Source organism: Carettochelys insculpta, chromosome 16 (assembly GCF_033958435.1).
Source record: "Carettochelys insculpta isolate YL-2023 chromosome 16, ASM3395843v1, whole genome shotgun sequence".
NCBI lineage: Eukaryota > Metazoa > Chordata > Testudines > Carettochelyidae > Carettochelys > Carettochelys insculpta.
In genome coordinates, this window is record NC_134152.1 from 36,406,861 (window position 1) to 36,428,297 (window position 21,437).

At 49.9% G+C, this 21,437-nt stretch overlaps 1 protein-coding gene across 5 annotated transcripts in view; it reads right to left on the reverse strand.

The window, feature by feature from the left end:
• PKD1 (polycystin 1, transient receptor potential channel interacting) overlaps positions 1 to 21,437 on the reverse strand; it is a 140,922-nt gene that overhangs the window by 69,507 nt on the left and 49,978 nt on the right. For all 5 annotated transcript variants that reach the window (XR_012647803.1, XM_075011128.1, XM_075011127.1 and 2 more), the window contains exons 2-7: positions 14,261 to 14,332; positions 11,601 to 11,672; positions 9,653 to 9,822; positions 6,847 to 7,515; positions 5,558 to 5,741; positions 1,311 to 1,525 (exon numbers count right to left, since the gene is read on the reverse strand). Coding sequence is in view for 4 of the 5 variants with exons in the window: in XM_075011128.1 (XP_074867229.1) it covers positions 1,311 to 1,525; positions 5,558 to 5,741; positions 6,847 to 7,515; positions 9,653 to 9,822; positions 11,601 to 11,672; positions 14,261 to 14,332 (1,382 nt within the window). In the remaining variant the exon portion in view is untranslated. The remainder of the gene's footprint in view (positions 1 to 1,310; positions 1,526 to 5,557; positions 5,742 to 6,846; positions 7,516 to 9,652; positions 9,823 to 11,600; positions 11,673 to 14,260; positions 14,333 to 21,437) is intronic.

Consider the following 21,437-nt stretch of genomic DNA (forward strand, 5'->3'; position numbering starts at 1 on the left):
ACTTACTATGTGGGTATTTTCAGAGACTGTTTGAGACATTCGAGTAGTTAGTGAGCAGGGCTGCAATTCCACCAATCTGCACGAATCCTGCTTCAGAACCCACCACCAAGTTAGAGCGAGTCACCTGGCAATTCCCCTCGGGCTGCTGGCCGTGTGTCTGAACAACAAACCAATGGGTTGTCCACATACAAGGGCAGACCGGAGGTGAACTGGTAATCTCTCTTATACAGCCAGCTGCGCAGTCACAGCTCAGACATTACAGTGGTGGGGCCCAGATCAGATGGATAGACAGACCCCGTGTACACTCAGGTGCAGTGACAGGACCAGTGGGTGTGCGGACATGCAGCACCTTGCACTCAAGCCTGATAGCTGTGCTTCCACACTAGTGCACACTCAAACACTGTAGGTCAGTGGTCCTCAACCCAAGGTGCGCGTACCCCTGGGGGTTCTCAGAGCTCTTCCAGAGGGTACATTAACTCAGTGCTTCTCACCCTTTTTTTAATGAATAAAATTTAGACTTAGCTTATGTTCCTCTGATTTTTTCACTTATCCTTTCTGCACAGCCATAAGCACAACGGCAAGTACACTGCCTTTAGGCACTTTCTTCCAACCAACCAGTTATGATTAAGTTGTTCAAACAAATGTGTTGCAGCGGTTGAAAAAAATGTTGCGTGTCTGAAAATTGTCAGTGCAGGGGGTACTTTTTTTTTTTTTTTTTGAAAAAGGGGCACTTTATTTAAAAAAAGGTTGAGAAATACTGCTGGAGGTGGCTACAGGCCTGCCGACCGGGGGAGGGGGAGGAAAGGACAGACACAAAGGGGGCAGCTGCCCTGTTCTGATGTTTCAAAGGGGCCCCTGGACTCTGGCTGCCACCGCTGCTACTTGGGCAGCAGTGGTGGCTGGTGCACTGGGCTCCTTTGAAGTGCCATGGCAGCACTGCTCTGCCACACTGCATGGCTGGGGGGCAAGAGGGCAGCACCATTCAGGGCTTATTGCCCTAGGCCCCACCCTTTCCACCCTTGGACCCACCCCCAGCTTGCCCCAGGGCACATGGTGGCTATCAGCCCTGCTGGGTGACTACATACTGGGTGTTCGGCCCATCCTGCCTTCCTCCTAGGGACTCTACCGCACATGCTTTTGCTTCCAGAACATCTTGAAGAAACTCAGGAATTTCCAACTTCCATCGGAACCAGAAAAGACATTAGGCCCTTCCCTGTGGACTGACACAGGCTCACAGTAATTGACAATACATCCAGCCACCTGTAACAGGTGTGGAAACCTGCCGGTAGCAGGGCAGTGGGGGAACCCACCTGTCAGATTGTACTCGCACACATAGCTGTGCTTGGCCATGCACAGGTCCGTGTTGCACTGGCCTGTCGGGCCCATCCGGACACAGTGGTCAGCATTTGATGGATGGGGCTCTCCTGGCAGCCAGTTCTGACAGCTCTCCAGATTAAATCCTTCGCCCTTCTGTTGAGTTCCAGCACTTGCAAAATCATTGAATCCGATCCAGACGTCCAGGCCCCTTCAAAACAATGGGAAAACACGCCAGAAAATTTCAGGACATTACAAGTGTTAGAAGGATCTGGGACAGACTCCATCAATGGTTCCCAATGAAAATAACCGTAACAACAACAGCAGCTTTCATTCACAGGTTGGTCAATATTCAAAATGCCCTTTTAATGACTAAATGATTGTGATACTCGCTCTACCTCGAGTCCGGAAAGACAGTTTCCAAAGTAGCAAACCATCGTGTGACTTGCTAATCAGTTAGTGCCATCGTCATAAGGACATTGAATTCATAAGACAAACTATCTCATGTGGTACTCAGATGCCACAGTGAACATAAGAACAGCCATACCAGGTCAGACAAATGATCCTATCCAGCCCAGCGTCCTGTCTTCCAACAGTGATCAATGCCTGGTGCCCCAGAGGGAATGAACAGAACAAAAAATCATCAAGTGATCCTTCATTGTTGCCCATTCCCAGCTTCTGACAGAGGCTAGGGACCCCTCTTTGCCCATATTGGCTGATATCCAGGGTGATGGGTGCGCTACCAGAATCTGCCATATAAACGTATAACACAGCTGGGACCATGCAGGAACATCACGCGTTGTCAATGAGCTGCACTCAGAACCTCCTGATGATCTCTGGAATAGAATTTGGGTTCTCCTGAACAGGTGCCCTCAAGATAATGTAGAATTCCTATAAATTGCCAATGCTGTCTACATCTTTTCATTGAATCACAGAACTGGAAGGAACCTCGAGAGATCACGGAGTCCAGTCCCCTGTCCTCCCAGCAGGACCAGGCACCATTGTAGATCATCCCTGAGAGATGTTCATCTAATCTGCTCTTAAACATCACCAGTGATGGAGATTCCACAACCTCCCTGGGCAATTTATTCCAGTTAGCCACCATGATAGTTAGAAAGATTTTTCTAATGTCCAACCTAAACCTCTCTTGCTGCAATTTGAGCCCATTGCTTCTTGTCCTACCATAATTTTGTAACCCTTGTATTTCACCTACAGGAAGTTCTCATTAAGAAAAGCTATTCTCCAGTAATGCTGTCCTGTGACATGGCCTGGTACATGAACGGGGTTCCTCAGCACTACAAAAATATATCATAACCTATAGACGATGTGCCACTGACCACTGAAACAGAGTAATGTCTTGGGCAGAATACAAGAGCAGGGCAAAGGAATTAGGACATGGAACTGAAGAAGAATGTCACATAGAACGGAAATTGCCAGGATCATTCTAGGTCAGTGGAGTGTATCTTCCCAATCTGGAATTCTGGCTGACCACCAAAGTTGTCTCGACTGGACACAGGCAGTCAGGAGTTTCTGCTTTACATCTCACCTGAAAGCTACTGCTCTTATGCTACAGCAGTGGTTCCTAACCTTTTCACCAGTGCAGACTCCCAGTCAGCTCCCCTCACCCCCCGACCTCCATGGACCTCCATCAAAACCAATTCTACCTGGTCTGTGCACGGCATTAAATGGAAAAGGAAATGTAAATAATGAACATTCAAAACAATGCCTGTTCATTTCTGACACCACAGCAGTTCGGTTGCACATCTCATCACAACACATTACCACAATGACTGGGCCTGCCTAGCAACAAATAAACTGTTGGCTTATCTAGTGAGACCCCTGGTGTTGTTTCATTGATTGTAACTTTGCAATATATTTAAAACTTATTTTCTGTGATCATTTTTATTTATCTTTTTACTTCACAGACCCTCTGCAATATCCTCACAGACCCCCAGGGGTCTGCAGCTCCCAGGCTGGGAACCCAACATGCTCCATACTAACTTAGAGCAGAAAGTACTACCTGTCGATCTGTTTCTGCACCACCTGACTTCTTCGTGAAGAGATTTCTTCCAAATTGTACCCACCACTGCTTAACTTGCTGAAATCTGAGATGCTTGCAAAGCAGTACAGCTATGTTGCAAAGGGCACCACCAAGCTGCACCAGATGATATGATTAACCAGGTCACATCGAGAAACTTTGATGAAAATAAGTGTTCGGTGAGTCAGTAACTTTTACCGCCAATCACATTAAAATAAATAACCGTTGTGCTTTGTTCCTGAATTCACTGGAAGGGGAGCGGGCTAGGAAACAGCCTATTTGCCTGTCATCAGCAAAACCCAATAGAGTTGTTCCTTTTCTAAGTCCAACTATGATCTAACTGCAACTCATGAAAGGAAGGCAGAAAAGATGACTGTTTGGCTGAATCGTTCCCTGGTCCCCTCCCAGACTGGTGGCTCCAGTATCTCTAACTGAGGATGCCTTGGGGTAAACTCTCTTATTGGAAGCAGGAGCTGGCTTGCACCCTTCTTGGTGCCTCAGTAGCATTTGAGATCTGACTAATGATTGGCCTGCCTTGAGTCACTGAAGGAAGAGGAAAAGTCCCAGCATTCTGGAAAGGGAGAGTGCTTCATCCCACACTGGTGCTAGGTGCTGGGGGAACTGGCTGATGGGGCATTGGTTCTTGGTGGGGAGAACTGGTTCATAACATACTGGGTGTGGGAAAGATCATCCAATGATGGGAGGGGGAAGAGATGAGAATGACCATAAGTGCTGTGTGTGCTAATGGGAGACAGATTTTTGCTTCTGTCATTTTCTCACAAGAAACCCTGGAAGTCATGGGTTCCAAAAAACCCCACGGCTTATATTTCATTGGTCTTTTATTGCCAGGGAAATCACATCCTGGAATCAGCTCATTCATGTTTATCTGGACAGATTCATAAAGAGGACAAGGGAATCGGAGCAGAGACCAATGAGCGGCAGGCAGCTGCATGGCCAGCTCTCTCCTTCTCAGCCCTAGGATTTCAAAGCCACTGCACTCCATCAAAAGCCTGCACGCAACGCAAGATAAATCAGCGCATCCAGTGACCAGCTCCTAACCCCTCAGAAAGGGCGGGCTCCTCTCGCCTGGCCTTGCCCAGGGAGCACATGTTTATAATCGCAGGATCAACCCCAGGGTGAAAGGAGTGAGAGAAGAAAACAAGTTCAGGAGAAAGGCTGTTGGGCCCAGGGCAGGCCTGTTCAAAGGCTACGTCACATGCAGCTGCTCCAATCTTATGTGCTTTCTGGGACGTGCTTATGAACTAGCCCCTGCCAACATCTGCATCTGTAGGGGCTGAGTGCTTCCCCTTTAAGGCAGCTGGCTGCAGAAAGGGCATTGGGGTGGATTTCATCCGAAGCTGACACGTTCCCGGTGGCCTGTTCAGAAAGCGCTGGCTGTGAAGTGGAACCCAGCACTGGGGGAAGGGGGCCACTCTGCCTCAAAAGGGGTCCGGGGCTGAGCCTGAGGCTACGTGACTGGACGGCTGCCTGAGACTGCACGGAGAGAGGCAGGCTCACAGCACCGCCTTTTGCCTCTCTTTCGCGCCTGCCTCGTGCCGCCCCAAGCCCTGTAGCACTGTGCACGCGGGACACGCAGAGCACTGCTGACATGTCTGGGGTGAAGGGCAGCGCCAGAGCAGGGGGCTTTCTATGTTAGCAGTGGAACACAGGGCTGGATTTCTGGAACAGCCCCCCCGCACACAGACCCCGCAAGAGCAGCTGGGGTCTGGGCTTCCTGAGGACTCTTTCAAGCAATCCACATGCTGTAAACTGGAATGAAAGGGCTCTCCAGAGGGCTTTAATTCCTAACAAAGGCTGTCATCACTCCAGGGTCACAGCCAGGGATGGCTGCGCACCACCTTCCCCCAGACATGCACACCCAGGGACCACGGCATCTTCCCCACTGGCTGCACTAACCCAATGCAGCTCTCCCCTGTAACAAACACACGTGCCCCATGAGGCTGAGTTTCGGGTGAACGATTCCAGCAACGCTGACATACTGCACTGCTTATCCCAGACTTTCTCTTACTCCCAGGAGTAAGGGGTGACTAATCAGCCCAGCCCACTGGTAATTCACCTGGGGTCATAACACCCTTTCCGTTGTCTGCCGCCGACGGCCAGCAGAGCACAGACGACCCGTGGAAGGTAGGGTTTTGCGAGACTGGCCTGCAGATGCAAATCCCAGCCCTCAACACACTCACTCACCTGATCACATGAGCAACCAAGAAACGCTGAATCTCAGGACTGCTCACGGAAGCCAGCGCTCCGTTGCCATGGCCCCGGCAGTATTCTTGGGCCTCCAGCCACTGGGCCTTCTCCACCACCAGCTGGTAGCAGTGGTTGTTGCCAGGGAAGACCAGGCCATCCGACGGGCACATGGGGTGAACCACTGCGTGAGAAATAAACCAAGGCATGAGGACCCTTTGGTGGATGCACATTAGAAGGTGGGACTCTGGACCCACTAGCAAGACCCCACAGCAAAGGTGCAAGACGTTAGCCCAGTGGGCATGAATGTGTCACCATCTAGTGGCTGGCCTACATAGAGGATAAGGAACCTACTACAAGGGCCAACTTTGTCTTACACCCTTACCACCAGCAGCAGGGGCATGTGCCTTTGGTGCTATGAGGTGTGAGTTCTGACCCCAAGAATGGGCCAGAGTGGGCAGGGGTTGTTGCACAATCTGGGGTGTGTGAGCACATGACTAAACCCGGAGGAATCCAGAGAAGGGGGAATAAGGAGGAGGTCAGGGAGCACATGAGGGACGACACAAAGCCCGAGTGCTCAGACATTGTAGTGCAGGTGGTCATGGTCATGCAACGGTTATCGGGGCACACCCGGTGGCACGTTAACATAAGTAAAAAGAAGGCAGTTGCCTCAGTTGCCAGGCAGGAGGGGCCCCAAGTCTCCAGATCTCTGTTAGGTCTAAACAATTCACTTGAGTGGGACAGAAGAAATGTGTCCTGTTATTCTCCTTTTAAAACAAACTGAAGTGCAAATGTTATGATGCATCATGAATACGAATAAGCATGAATAGGTTTTAAGGCACAAATAGTGACATTACATTAATATTTTATTATACTGGGGGGGCACTTGTGACCGTGTTGTCCCAGGGCCCCACCTGTTCTTAATCCGCCCCAGGCACACCTAGTAAGACTGAGCAGAGGACGGAAAAGAGGCAGGGGCAAAGGAAAACCCTGAGTCCTGGGAATGCCCAGGTCTATTTGGACAGAGTGAGTCTGGCTCCCCAGTGCCCTGTGCCAGGGGCACTTTTCCACCAGTGCAACATGCCACCAGAGCATTGCCCTTCCTTGGGGGTGGCGTATTAGTGCGCAAGATGCCAGGTAGCAAGCAGTCAGGCCCTTCATTCCTGGGGTTGGCAGGGCTTGCAAGGAAGGAATTTTTGGAGGGATTGGTTCTCAGTGTCATTCTTCTCCCTGCCCAGCCCTGACCAACCCAATTTCCTCAAGCGCCTCATCAGCTGAACTCCACTCACCTTTGCCCAGCTCTTCGCTCTCGGCAGTAACACTGTACACAGCTGGTAGGCCAGTGCCGCCCCTATTCCTGATCCGGAGGTCCAGGCTTTCATTGGTCCTGACCACGGCAGGACACTGCAGGTCTATCAGCTCTGGGGGAGCCACCACCTCAATGTCAGTGTGCACAGAGGTGACCCTGGCGCCCACGAAGAGGGTGACGGTGACATTGTAGCGCCCAGGCGAGACATAGTGGTGGAGCACGGCCGTTTCGGTGGTGTTGAGAAGCTCCAATTGGTCCCCGAAGTCCCACTGTAAAGTGCTGACCGCGACTGGAATACTGACATTGAAGGCCGCCGCATGGTGACGGCTGTGAGGCCGCCGGGGTCCCGTGAGAGAGACGTGCAGCTGTGCCGGGAAGAAAACGCGGATGAGGGAAGGGCCACCGCAGGCCTGCCCAGCAGAGCCCTCAGTGCAAAATGGCAAACAACCAGAGGAAGAATTTGGTTCAAGGGCAACACCGCACAGACACTGCCCCTGCTCGCTGAGGCTGCTGTACTCCTGGGCTTCGGCGTAGCAGTGGGCACTGCAGGTCTCCTCGCTGAGGTTGGCTGAAGGAACAGACGTGAAGAGAATGACGGACTCGACTGCCCTGGTGTAGTTGTCAGTCAGGCACACTATGTAAGGAGCCCCTAGAGGGAAAGAACGGAGACGCCTGCTGCAAACCAACCCTGCCAGGCCATCACTCATCAAAGTCTCCACTGGGTTCCACACCACACCTCTGCAAATGGACTTCCCGCCAGGGCGCAGGCTGCAGGGAGACGGCTCAGCACAAGGTTTCTGTTCTGTGCATTCCCTTTTGCAGCTGTGCCTGGGAACCCTTTAATCCACCCATGGCCTTTGCCAATCCCTTCTGTAGTGGTGGCAACCTGGTTAGCAGCAGAGTTTTGGAGCAGCACGACACAGGAAATCAAGGGTACCACAGAGGATGCTCCACTCCCACCAGGTCGGTGCAAGGCTGATCCCTGCCTGGCTCTCTGCTTAGAAATGAGTGCAGCTAGCACACAGGAGGCGGGTTCTCCTCCTGGTTCTGCCAACGATCCTCTGCAAGGCCAGGTGTCATTCACTTAATTTCACTGGTATCTGAGCAATAAACCCAGCTCCGAACCCATTCAAGCAGAGATGTTGGCATGCCAGCAGCCCAACAGGGAGCCACATATGGGTGAAATTTCTCCTGCAACTGCCCGTGCCAGACGGGTGCTATCACTAAACAGACATATAAACCTGCAGGCCCATGGGCACGTGCTTGTGGTCACATGGGGCATGGAGACACCCCAGACATAGACACACGTTCCCAGGGCAATAACTCATTCACTTGTATACTCCAACTCCTGACGGGCCTAAAAGGGGTGGGGATTTTTCCCCACCACAAATGCACACTGATTCTGCAGTGTACACAGCCTCCACCCAGCTGGGATTTCCTTGCTGCATGTCCAGTTCTGCCCACGCAGCTGAGGACTGTTTATTGGCCTGTTTCTGACTGTTGCTACAACATATCTCCAAAAACATCTCAACAGTGCTGTCCTCCTGTCCACTTCCCATAACAATCCTATCTGCCTGCCCCACTCTTGCTGAAAGCCCAGTAGTCATTGAGCCATGATACCTGTTCAGAAATGCCTGGAGAAAAGTCCCTTGTTTTACGATTACTGATGCTTGGAGAGTACCTTTTATTAAACATACTGGCCCCATTACATCTCATGTACCAGGTGTGATCAGTGACAGCCATTAACAACTGCCAGTATTCCCCAACAAGAGAAGCTTCCCAGCCACACTCATCTCTGATATTATCTCCACCCACTTCATGTCTCTAGCATCCTGCGACCAACACAGCTACAACTACACTGCGTGCAAGTCCCTACCCTGCCCTCTTCAATCCAGCACCTGGCAGTCCTGGCCCCTGCCAAAATGCTGTCTCCTACATGGAGCAGCTTTGTTCTTATGCTAGGAAGTCGCGCTGAGCCCAGGGAGCAGAGATGTAGGGCTGTGGTCTTCATCATCTTCTTTGGGACACCTTAAAGAAAGTCCACTGTCCAGATTAAGCCCTCGATTCAGCAGAGCACTTACGCAGGTGCTCATCTCCATTGCATGCTACTCAATATGTGCTTAAGTCCCATTGAATTCAAAGGGATTTCAATAAACTAAGCACATGCTTTTGTGTTTTGATGAACTGGGGCCTAATGAGATAGTTTAAGAGGGCTGTGGGTAATGAGCTTTCTGGTCTCAGCTCTTTTCTTGGGGAATAGGGACTCACTTAACCAAGCCGCCAGCACCGCTAGCTGATCTGTGGTCCATCCAGAGAAGCAGAGACAAACACAAAGGTGAAAGGCTGTGCGTATTCAGGCAAACGTCATGGTGGTGAAAGGCAGTGGCTGGCAGGCAAACGAAGCCCTCTCTTTTTCTGTACCACAAGATCCTCCCTCGCTGACCCACCAATGTACCTGTAAGTTAGGTTGGAGAAACTTCCTCTAGGGGTGAAAAGATAGCAGCTTCCTTCCTCTGGCCCATTCAGTCCTCTGTTGTCTGCTGACAGACAACAGAGGAGCACCCCCATATTGACATGGACTGCAGAGTACCAGGACCTTGTCTGAGATGCACCAAGGAGCCATAAGATGAGAATGACTTGCCACCACTCCTGACTGGGCCAGGTCAATGCTAGCTGAGATGACTCAAGGAATAGAAGAGTCCTTAGAGGAATGCCAGCTTCTTTGGTCTCAACATTTCCACTAGATTTACCTTCATTGTAAACCAGAGCTCATCCCCCATCCTTACCACATGTAACATTGGAGAATGAAACATTGAAAAGAGGAAGGTTTGCCACTTCCGGAGGCTGGGCGCATTTTGTATCCAACGGCTGAATAATGTTAATTTTTCTTTCTTCCACCCAGCGGGGGAGCCAGGAAAGTTTGCAGTCACACAGAAATGGATTCAAACTTAAGTTTCTAGAACAGACAAAGTAGAGAAAGTTTATGCATTAACTTGACAACAGGAACTGCAGGATGAGTGTTAATTACACCATGGTAAAAATCCCCCTATTCCTCTCTGCACCATTCCAAGGAAACGCCTCATAAAGACTCACTAGGGGAGTTAATGAATAGAGAATCAAGCAATAATTAGCATGATTTTTCTAAAAGCTAGAATTAGGCAAGTACTGCAAGCTCTTTTTTCTCATTCTGCAAATAATTGTTGCAATTAGCAGTAAATTACAGCCGTAATCCTGTATTCAAAATAGTCTGCCATGTAACATCAGTCGGTCGCAACAGCAACCTCTCTCCCAAAGGGAGATTTTTCACGGTGTCATTCAAAAACATCTAAAAGAATAAAATTGATCTGTCAAAAAAGGAATGCTAACGCAGTGGCAGTTTGTCATGTGGTGGTTTAATGAACAGATGGAAATATCTAGTGCTACTGTGTTCAGTCTAAATTACAGTTCTCGGTATTCAGCTGCAAAGAGGACAGAGGTGGGAAAATGTTTGTATAACCAACTGTAAGTGGGCTGTTAGCAGGGTGCAAGCCCAAGTTGCTTGTATTAAAAACACAAGCCTCCTTGCTGGCATATGTCACAAATTTACTGATGGATCAGCCTCTGGACCAGCCATGAAAAGAAGACAAAGACCCACATGCTCCTCATGGGGTTACAGTGTTGTAGGAGCTACCCAGTACAGTCCTGTGTGCAACTATTCCCTAATCCAGCTCCCAGCCGCTCCCACCATTAGGCAACAGGTCCTGCTGTGGGGCTCTCCTGAATAGTATTATTATTACTGTTTAAAATGGTCCTAACACTTTGTAGGCATGAAAACGTACTGTGATTTTTGCTCATTTGCATATTCCCCTGGACAAGTACGATGAGAAAAGGTGGATGCAAGGTCTACTCTTCTTGTCTAACTACCGGAAGTGGCAGAGGCTGTAAATATGTTGATTTCACTTTTGGCATTTATTCAAAAGCACCTACCTGACCTAAGCGCCAGAATGGGCAGTTCTCTGTGTCCCAGTTCGGAGCTCCAGCACAAGACAAGCCTTTATATCCACAGAGCCTCACCAGGGCCACTGCCCGAAATTCTGTTTGTCTCCAAGTCACGTGCTTTGAAAATGCTGATGTGACTAAGGAACTTGTGCTGCTGCAAATGCACCAAGGGCTCATCCACGCTGCCCCCGTGGACTACAGGGTGAAACTAGCCCTGCCCACCAGAACGCTGTACTTTAACTCCCCCACCGCAGGTGCAAACTGAAAGATTCCTGCTTTGCATTTAGTCCTCTTGAAACATTCGTGTGAACGGCGACCTTTCTCGTTAGCGCGTCAGCATCCACACGGGGGAGTTACAGGGCAGCATAGCCATGCACAGCCTCCTAGACTGAGCGGTGAGGCAGTGTAGACAGAACCTCCGGGTGCATCTACACTGCAACAGCAGCATGTGTAGGGAAACTGATCAATGCACAAAGAGCAGTGACACCACAACATCACAGGGTATATAACCGAGACCCACGGACCTGGTTATGCTCTCCAACAGCATAGCCCATGCTGTTGTGTTTTCCCTGCCATTGTTACTGGTGCTATCTACAGCAAAGCTACTGGGAGTATGTCTCCAGGTGCTGCAGTCACACCTCTGAAGCACAAGCAGACCCAAACTGAGCTGAGAAGCAGCCAGAGCCAGGGGAAAGGACTCATGAAAACGAAGGCGCACTCAGAGAGCTGAAAGATAAAGCAAGGACGAGAACTTACATGTCACTTAAATTAAATAAATTATCAAATATTCCATCTTCTAACGTAGAAATCATGTTGTTGCTTATATCTCTGTAAGAGAGAGAAAACGGGAAAGAAAATATTAATAATTATAAAAATAATTTTCTGCCATTCTTACAGGGCGAAAATCCATCCCTGCACTTTGAATAGCTGGGGCTCTGCTCTATGACTTCTCATCTCAAAGGACATGCTGCAGACAAAGGTACAGTCATTAATGGCCAAGGACTGAATCTTCCCACTTTCCAGGAGCCAACAGACCCTCGGGGTGAAGAAATCCTAAGAGACCAGATGTAAAAAGATGCTGACCCTTCCAGGCCCCAGGCAGCACATCAGTTACAAGGGACTTGACCTCTTTAAGGCTGAGTTTTTGGGAGAGGCAGTCTGTAAATGAAGCACATGACTGAGTCAGGTCACATGATGTCAGCAGGGGCCCAAAACCTCCTATAAAAGGGGCAACCTGCTGGCCCTAGGAGAGAGTGTGGGGTGGGGGTATGAGTGGGGGAGTCCCTCCTTGCTTCTTGTCTGCCATGGCTGTGCAAGAGGCTTGGCGAGGGCAGGGGAAGGCCAGAGCCAGGGCTGCCCACATAGGCTACGTCTACACGTGAAGCCAACATCGAAATAGGCTATTTCGATGAATAACGTCTACACGTCCTCCAGGGCTGGCAACGTCGATGTTCAACTTCGACATTGCGCGGCACCACATCGAAATAGGCGCTGCGAGGGTACGTCTACACGCCAAAGTAGCACACATCGAAATAAGGGTGCCAGGCACAGCTGCAGACAGGGTCACAGGGCGGACTCAACAGCAAGCCGCTCCCTTAAAGGGCCCCTCCCAGACACAGTTGCACTAAACAACACAAGATACACAGAGCCGAAAACTGGTTGCAGACCCTGTGCCTGCAGCATGGATCCCCAGCTGCCGCAGCAGCAGCCAGAAGCCCTGGGCTAAGGGCTGCTGCCCACAGTGACCATAGAGCCCCGCAGGGGCTGGAGAGAGAGCATCTCTCAACCCCCCAGCTGATGGCCGCCATGGAGGACCCGGCAATTTCGACGTTGCGGGACGCGGATCGTCTACACGGTCCCTACTTCGACGTTGAACGTCGAAGCAGGGCGCTATTCCGATCCCCTCATGAGGTTAGCGACTTCGACGTCTCGCCGCCTAACGTCGAAGTTAACTTCGAAATAGCGCCCGACGCGTGTAGCTGCGACGGGCGCTATTTCGAAGTTAGTGCCGCTACTTCGAAGTAGCGTGCACGTGTAGACACAGCTCTAGGCTGTGAAGCAGGCAGAGTGAATAGGAATGGGGGTGGGTGAAACTGGAAGGAATGCTCTAGTGAGAGCCTTGGGGCCTGGGCCTGAGGCAAAGGCAAAGACAAGGCCTCCTGACCCCCAGCCTCCCCGGGCCCCTCCCCCCATTTCCACACCCTCTGCTGAACCTGAGACAAGGGTGAAGGGCCAATAGCTGCAGTTTCCAGGGGGGCTAAAGGCCTGTCTGAGCCTGCAGTGGGACTCAGTGCTCCTGAGCGCCAAAACAACGTGAGCCATGGCATGTCTGGGCTCTTTCTGGTGGTCACTGATTTACCCCTGGGAGGAGGAGGAGGCTTTTAGCTTTCGACTGAAGCACTAGGAGGGCCCAGGAGCCTATGGAGAGTCCCTGGGCAAGACGGGAAACTGAGGCACAGAGCACCAGCTTATAGGACAAGGCAGCTGACCCTCCTGTCCCAGAGCTCTCTTTGGTCTAACAGAGCCTGGTTCCTTCTTGTGGTGGGTCTCTCTCTGTTACTTCTATGGGGATTCTGTGCTGCTGAAAGCTGCTGGCTCGGTATTCAATGAGGCCTGGGGGGAATCCCACTTCTAGAGGCAAAAGGGGGAGCTCCCGTTCCAGGGGCCGCTCCACCCCGGTCTCTCTGCTGGGGCTGCCAAATGAGCTGTTTAACGCTGGTTGTGATAGTGGCTCTACGGTACCCACCTCCTAGCAAGGACTACGCTGAGAGAAATGAGCTCCTTCCCTTTTGCCAATGAAGAACCGCCAGCTCAGAATAACTCTCCATTACTGTGATCTGAATAGCATCTGAAACCAGGGAGCTCCCTAACAAGCCACAGCCATCTCCCTTTCCACATGGTGTTGGTCACGACAGTGGAATGGGAAGGCTTGGAAGAAGAAGGCAGCTGGGCTTTTCAGAACAGTCTGCGGAAATCAGGTGCCCCACACCAAGAAATTCAATAGTAATTGGGCATCAAGTTCTAAAACCTTCTACCAGCACACTGAGATATCATTATCCCCAGGGCTAGTTCTTGATTATGTCCCACTTACAATACTTGACCATTCTGCCATCAACCAGCATGGTCATTGGGTTGAGTCAAATTGAATGTATCCAAACTTCTGAATGCCAAGAGAGTGCATCAATAATTCACTGGCTCATACAGTTAAATGCACCGTGCAAATATTCGGTGTCAAACAATAAAAAAGGGCTTTTGAGGCTCCTGAGTGCTGGGCTGGGGGAATATGGGGCCAGGAAGGTCAGCCCAGGTGTTATGGAACAAGCGCTGCTTGCTAGACTTCAAAAGGGATTTTTAGATAAATGCTGAAACATGTCTTAAATTTGCTGTAAGACTACAAAGGGATAACATGTACTCACAGTGTTTCCAGGGAAGTCAGGTGTTCAAAAGCCTGAACATCTAAAATGGTGATCTTGTTATTGGAAAGATCCCTAGAGAAAGAGAACAGCGCTGCTTTATTATCATGCATATCCATTGTGTCCGTCTATCATCACGGCTTAGAAAAAACCGTCTCCACACTTCATCCAGATTCCAGGCAGAAAGTAAGTTCTTGGTGTATTAAAAATGGAACAATTCCTCCAGCCAAAAATAACACCTTTCTCAGCTATAAAGCATCCAGTGCTCCAAGCTTTGCATTATGTGTCAATTTGAATTAGGCCTATCGCTACACACAAATGTACCCTGTAACATTTTTAAAGTAAAATAATTACTGGCATGACAAATTCATTACTAATTCTGAGGCACCAGTTTAAAACTGAAGCCTGTAATATGCCTCAAAGAAATTACTGCAGAGAATAACTTTGACAAAGTCGTTATTAAGTTATGCATAGAATTTTCTGTGGAACCTTCAGGTAGTGTTACCAGTACCAACAAACGGGCAATTAATTACAGGAGTGACACATTCAGCTTGAGTACAAATATCTTTTTTTCTTTTTTAATGACTGCAAAACTTAGAAGAGGAGGAGTAACAATTTTTTTAAAGTAAATAAAGGAACCATACTGCATATAGGCTATGTGACTTTTTCACATGACATAACAAGCTACAATAATGAGTAAAATACTTTTTAAAAACCAACAGATTGACCTACTAATCCCCAAATTCTACACCCCCTCAACAGGAAACAGCGCCAGTGGGAAGTGACGTACATTTGTAAAATCCATTTGGTTGTAAGTCCTTAAAATCCCCCCTCCATTCCCCCAACCCTGTAACCCAGGGATGGACAGTATTTTTTAAATATGGGATTATTATCCTGACTGTGTTCCTTTAACATGTTTTCAAAATACACTCCACTCCAGGGCCCCTAGCACTGAAATGTTTAAACTTGTTCAGCATCTCCTGAAACCACGTGAGGCTGCTTAGCTTGCGACTGGCCGCCTGCCACTCCAGTCACTTTCACCAAAATAGTCCTAGACTATTTAGCTGATTTCCCTTTGGCCCCCAGCCAAAACCATTGCTAGCATTGGATATCCCTCCATCCCCCACCTACCTACTGGCTGCTGCCGGACCCCAGCTAACCTACAGAAGAAGCCAGCCAGACTGTTAAAAATTTCTGTGCATAAACACTGCATACCTTCAGTGAAAGGATGGGCTTGAGAGCAGGCCAAGTCTTTTGCAAGCCCTGTGTACCTTCTCTGAGAGGTGCACACGCAGCGGGCAATTAACTTCCTTGCATTAACAAGGAGACAACTCGAGTATTTCTTTCTCAGTTCTCTCCTTTGAGCTGTCTGGAAGTCTCCCGGTTCTGCCACCAGACAGCCCCTCAAGCCGGGGGCAGAGGGCAAGAGTGTTTTAGCCCTGAGGGCTCCCACAGATTCTTCCCCAAAACTGCAGCCACCTCCCAGGCAAATGGACCCTGCTGCTGCATGCTCACATCTTTGAATTCAGTGACGGGCCATTCCAAGCACTGCCTTAGGCACACCAGCCATAAAGGCAACACTGGGGCATCCAACAAGCACCATCCCCGCAGCTCCCATTGGCTAGGAATGGGGAACCACAGCCAATGGGAGCTGCAGGGGCAGTGTCTACAGCTCATGGCAGCGTGCAGAGCTGCCTGCTCCCCCAAGCACCCCCCCTACACAGGAGTCACTGCCAGATATGGCAGCTGTTTTCGAGAGCAGTGCAGGGCTAGACTAGGAGGGAGCCTGCCTTGGCCCCACTGTGTCAGCCCCAGGAGCCACCCGAGTAAGGGGCACCCAGCGGAAGCCCACACCCCAGTCCTGAGCCCCCTCCTCACCCTGCACCGCAACACTCTGCCCCAGCCCTACACTCATGGCCCACCACACAATGTCCCTACCCAGATGCGGCTCTTGGGTCAAAAAGTTTGCCCACCTCTCCCCTAGTGTCTTCTCTGCTCAGGGATCCTTTGATGTTCCTCACCACGCAATGGCTCAGACAGGACCCAGGTGAATGATGCACTCTGGGAAAGCACCGTGACTCCTCTCCATAAATCCTCCCATGTTCCCTCAGGGCTGAGGCCCTCGGCCTCCCCTATGAATATGAATTAACTGAGCCCCTGCAGACCCCCCTCAGGCAGCTGAGTATCATTCTCCCCACTTTGTCACTCAGAGCCCAGAGCGGTTACATGGCCAGTCCAAGGAATTTAGGAATAGGAGTCCCAGCCCCTCACGATTATTAAGCATCACTCTCGCCCTCAACCAAGACTGGAAAGGAGGGTCCCTCACGGCCCGCTCCATGAAAGGACAGGGAGCCAAAACGAGCTTCTCTCCACAGTCCATTGGTCACCTGGGCTAATTCCAGACAAGCTGCCCAGCAGCAGCAGCCACGCACAGCGCAGTGCTGTTTAAAGATGGATTACAGCTCTGTCAACTCACAGGCCTCAATTTTATATCCATACTGCAGAACTGGACACACATTCAAGCATCTTTGACTCCACAACCACAGACGTCTACCACCTAAATGCAAAGAGAGCCCCATTGGCCAGCCCAGTCAGTAAGGCTTTTATCTCCCCTGTAATCCTACCACTAGTGGACACCACAATTCACGTAGAAGCCAAAGCCTTCTTCCTTCACTGGCTGCTAGTCAGCCCATGACTTCTCTGAGCCAGCAACAGATTTAACTAATCTCCCTGGCTTTCAGCAACATCCAGTCTCTGTCTCTTCCCCACAAGGCCTGGGACAGCAGTGAGGTTCCTGGTGACAGGGTGATAATGGGAAAGAGAAAAATAGGGACATTACCTGCAGCCCCAGCTACTCAAGGAGGTCATTCTTGGCTAGCTGCACTCCCAAAAGCCTTGACTGACTTTTCCCACTGTTTCCTCTGCAACATGTATGGAAAATAACCCAGTGCTTTCCCAGTCTGGGAAGGGCTGCTTCTTAACCAAACAAGGTTATAGCATAAAAAGAAACATGCCAGGAAAGAACTACCGACCAATAAAACCCCACACTCCGGCTGCAGGACAGGACCAAAATGCAGCCATCTGGTGCCACGAACCGCCATGGCTACATTTTCCCATCCGCCTGCCAGGAGCAAGGAAATTCAGAACAGGTTCAAAGCCAGGCTAAAGCCATCAAGAAATCAAGGCTCCTCCCTCAAATTTAACCAGCAGGCAGCCTGTCATGTCTCATAGGTTTTTTTTGTTTTTTTGTTTTTAAAGAGTATTAGTTTGTTGCCTCTTGGAGGGATAGGACGGCTCAAGGGTTGAGAACACTAGACCTTGAGCAGTAACTACACCTGCCTCAGTTTCTTGGTCTGTAAAATGGGGATATATTACTGCCTGAGAAGGCTGTCAGGGTCAAGGCATTTGGGAAATGCTCTGAGAGCCTTGGCTGGAAGACACAGTAAAAGAGAAGTTAATGCTAACACGGAATATGAACTGAGCTGGGAATAATGTACCACTAGAATTCTCTTTACAACTTCCCAAATGATGCGGAACCTCTGAGATGTTAGAGTCAAAAAAACATGTAATTAAGGAAACTTCATCAAAACTGATGAAAGCCCACTGGTGTTGGGTGCAAGCAGGACAGATAAAGATGGTCTAGTGGTTAAGGCATTAGCCTAGGATTTGCGAGAACGGTCCTTATAATGAGGACTATGGGATGGGAGCGCAGGCTGTAAGAATCAACACGTTAATGATGGTGAGGTGCTCAGACAGTCCAAAGATGGGCGAGAGTTAGAAAGCCTATTTATCGGAACATCGTCGCTATCTGCTACCCTTTGAGTGGACCAAGAAGGGAACCAGGGTCTAGTGCCTGGTAGTTCCTTTGTTCAGTCCTAAAGCTGAGACAGGCGGTGGGTTTCGCAGCAGTCAAATTGTTTACACCGGCCAACGAAGGCTCTGCAGAGCTGAGGCAGCCGCTGTGTTTATCGCTCCAGCATCGTAGCAGAAAGACACTTTCAGTCTGTGGTCCTCCACCCCCACCTTCTCTAATCCAAAGAACATATAATGTTAAACAGAGTATAGCCTGTGCCTCCCTGCCAAACCTGATGTCATACTCCCATTATGTCATTCATGGGCCCAGCCCGCCTGCCTTTCATGCAGCAGAAGGGGCGGGAGGAGAGGAGCCGGAAAAAAGAGCTACACTGGATCACTCCTTTCTCAGCCCTTTTGGTGCCTGGAGTCCAGCCAGAACAGTAATGGGAAAAGCATCCGCAGCCACAGAGAACTGTCTGCACAGAGTGAGGCTCGTGGGCAGGCCGACGGAGGGCTGCAGGGATTCTTTAACAAAGAAGATTTGAGTTTAGAAGTGATACAAAGGAAAGCTACCGGGCCACAGCAGAGAACAATCCCAGAGAGAAAGCAGGGACCCTTCTGCTTCAGGACGGGGCACATTAGTCTGGGCAAGGGAAGGGTTTGGCAGCTCTGGTCAAGCCCTGTTTGTTTCATTAAGAGAACCATCAGCAAATCAGGACTCTCAGGCTCTGTCTGCATGGGGGATTCTATCTCAGGATACGGCGGTATCCCAAAATAGCTGCCCACACCTAAGGAAAGCGCCCATTGTCTCAAACCAGTTTCCAAGAGAACGGGCACGCTATTCCGGCACCCCTGCACACCTCATTGCAGGCGACGCTTCATTGCGGCATGTGGCACTGTTTAGACAGCGCCACATGCCGAAACAGCCTATTTTGAAATCTACTCGAAATAAGAGTCCAGTAAAGCCCCATCAGTAGGTGAGGGAGAAATGGAAATGCAAAATATGAAAACTCTCTGAAATCCCCCTTTTTAAATGACAGGCACACGCAGTAGCTGACCATGTAGGTCTGTTGGCTAAGAGTCTCAGAGGAGTAGTTGTGTTAGTCTGTAGCTTCACAAAAGAAAGCAAGCAGCGCTGTCTGTAAGGTGCCACAGGACTGCTTGCTTTGTTTGGCTCGCTAAGAGGTTTTGTACGCAGCAGGAAGGCAGCAGTGGAGGTTAACGTGGCCAATGCTTTTGTAGTAGTCAGAGCCAGGGAAGGGCTGTGAGGGCCTACTTGTTTTTGGAGTTGCATTGGCTCTTTCCTACACTTGGGAGGGGAGAACTTAAAGCTTGAAGCAGAAGCTTAAAAACGTCCAGAAGTCTCTGATAGGCCCTTGAAGGTAGGGAAACTGAGGCAACAGATGACTGTATTCTGGAAAGGACAACCAGTTACAAACCCTCTGAGTGCAGCTGTCATACGAACAATCAACCCTTTCACTGACAGCATGGAGAAGTGATGCTTCCAAGGTCACAGAGAAGCGCACAACCAGGGTTAGGACTGCTGGCCTCCATTCCTGACTCACAAGCCTCTGTGCTCACCCACTCTGCTGCCCTCACAGAATCATAGAATTCTAGGGCTGGACGGGACCTCAGGAGGTCATCTAGTCCAGCCCCTTGCTTTGCAGCATGACAGGATATGGGTGTATTGCAATGAATGCTCAGCTGTGTTCTTCCCCGGAACCAGTGCACGCTTAGGATTGTATTTTAAGGCTCTGGCCAATGCTCCCTCTATTTTTTCCATCCACATGTGGAATAAATTTTGTTGTGCACCATGGCACGTGCAGATGTGCCCCCCCAATAGAAACACCGACAGAAACATATGCCAGCTGTGGGCGCTCTGCTAATCAGCTGGGCAGCACCTGAGTCACTCTTGGGCAGCTGCCCAAGCGCTCATCTTACAGAGAACACTGTGTCTAGCCAAGGCAAGCTAGTGGCATTTCTGTAATTCCAGGTGGAATCTATCTGAAGTCTGTCTGAGATTTATGAATATCACTGGCCAGAGAGAACACTTCTCAGACTTTCCCAAATATGGTTGTGAGAACCGTCAGGGATGAAGCCACTCAAACACAGGGAACGTCTCACCTCATTGAATGATGTCATCTTTGGCAGGGCTGACTCGCTCATGTGCGAGGGCATCATGTAATGCATCTTCCTCCCAAATTAGGGGGGTAGGATGGGAGTGATTCTTTCACACCATGTCCTCCCAGGAATGGGACAGATGCTTGCTGCAGCGGGACCTGCTGCGTAGTTCATTTTCCCAGGTATTTTTACTTTCTAATATCCTTCATCTTCTGGTTCCCAACATTACACAAGGACGCCAAACGCAACAGGGCACTGATGACTCACTGAAAGACTCCTACATCTAGGGAGGTCATTGAGAGTTTTGGTCCCATATTTAGAACTTTCATTTTTTTCACAACGTTTAAGATAATTTTCCCAATTGTTCGGCCAACCACGTGAGCTGATTGGTCAGCCAGACATTCTCAAACAGCTTCACCCTACTGTTGCATCTCTAGAGCTTGTTCCCTCCTGGGAGACGGCGACAAGGACTCTCCCTAGCTTGAAACAGAGCGTATGCCTCATTCATCTCACCCACAGAGACATGCTACAGTGGCAGGATTGACTTTTGGCCCAAATCCTCCCAGGTAAATCATGTTTTAAAAGGAAAACAGGAAAAGTGTCACAGTTTGGAAAATCGGCCACCCAAATATTTAAACTGTTCGCAATCCCAGAGCTGCACATAAACAAGCTGCCTGCAATTTTATCCAGCTAACAGTCAGCCTGGCAAATATACATTCGTTCCACCTCAAGTTTGCAAAGAAGCTAAAGATGCATTAAAGCAAGGTATCTTCCCAGCATGCGCAGCAGAATGGAAGGGTGGATGGGGAGAATAAGCAGTTTAGAACCCTGCATCCTGAATCCAACCTTTTCCATAAAGTCACAGAAAAAGCTTGATTATCCAGCATCCCTGGGGAACAGTGATTACCAGCTAATCAAACTTACTGGTTAGTTAAGCAGTGCTGTCGGCCCCACTTGGCTGACCCTGATGGGGGAAGGCACACAGCTCCTGAGCACCAGAGGGGACACCCCACTGCTGCTGTCCCCAGCCAGGGGGCCCACACCCTGGCTACTGGCCTAGGCTGGGAAGCCAGCCCCATGGCAGCTGGCCCAGTAGGGAAGCCAGGCCCCAGCCTCAGCAGGGTGGCTCTGCAGCAGCTTGTCCCCACAGAGCAGCCAGCCTGTAGTAGTAGTAGGCAGTAGGCATCCTTCAGTCTACGTAGACTATGGATTGCACCCTTCATAGTTCCATTTGGAATCATCATTTGCAGCGTCGACTGTGACT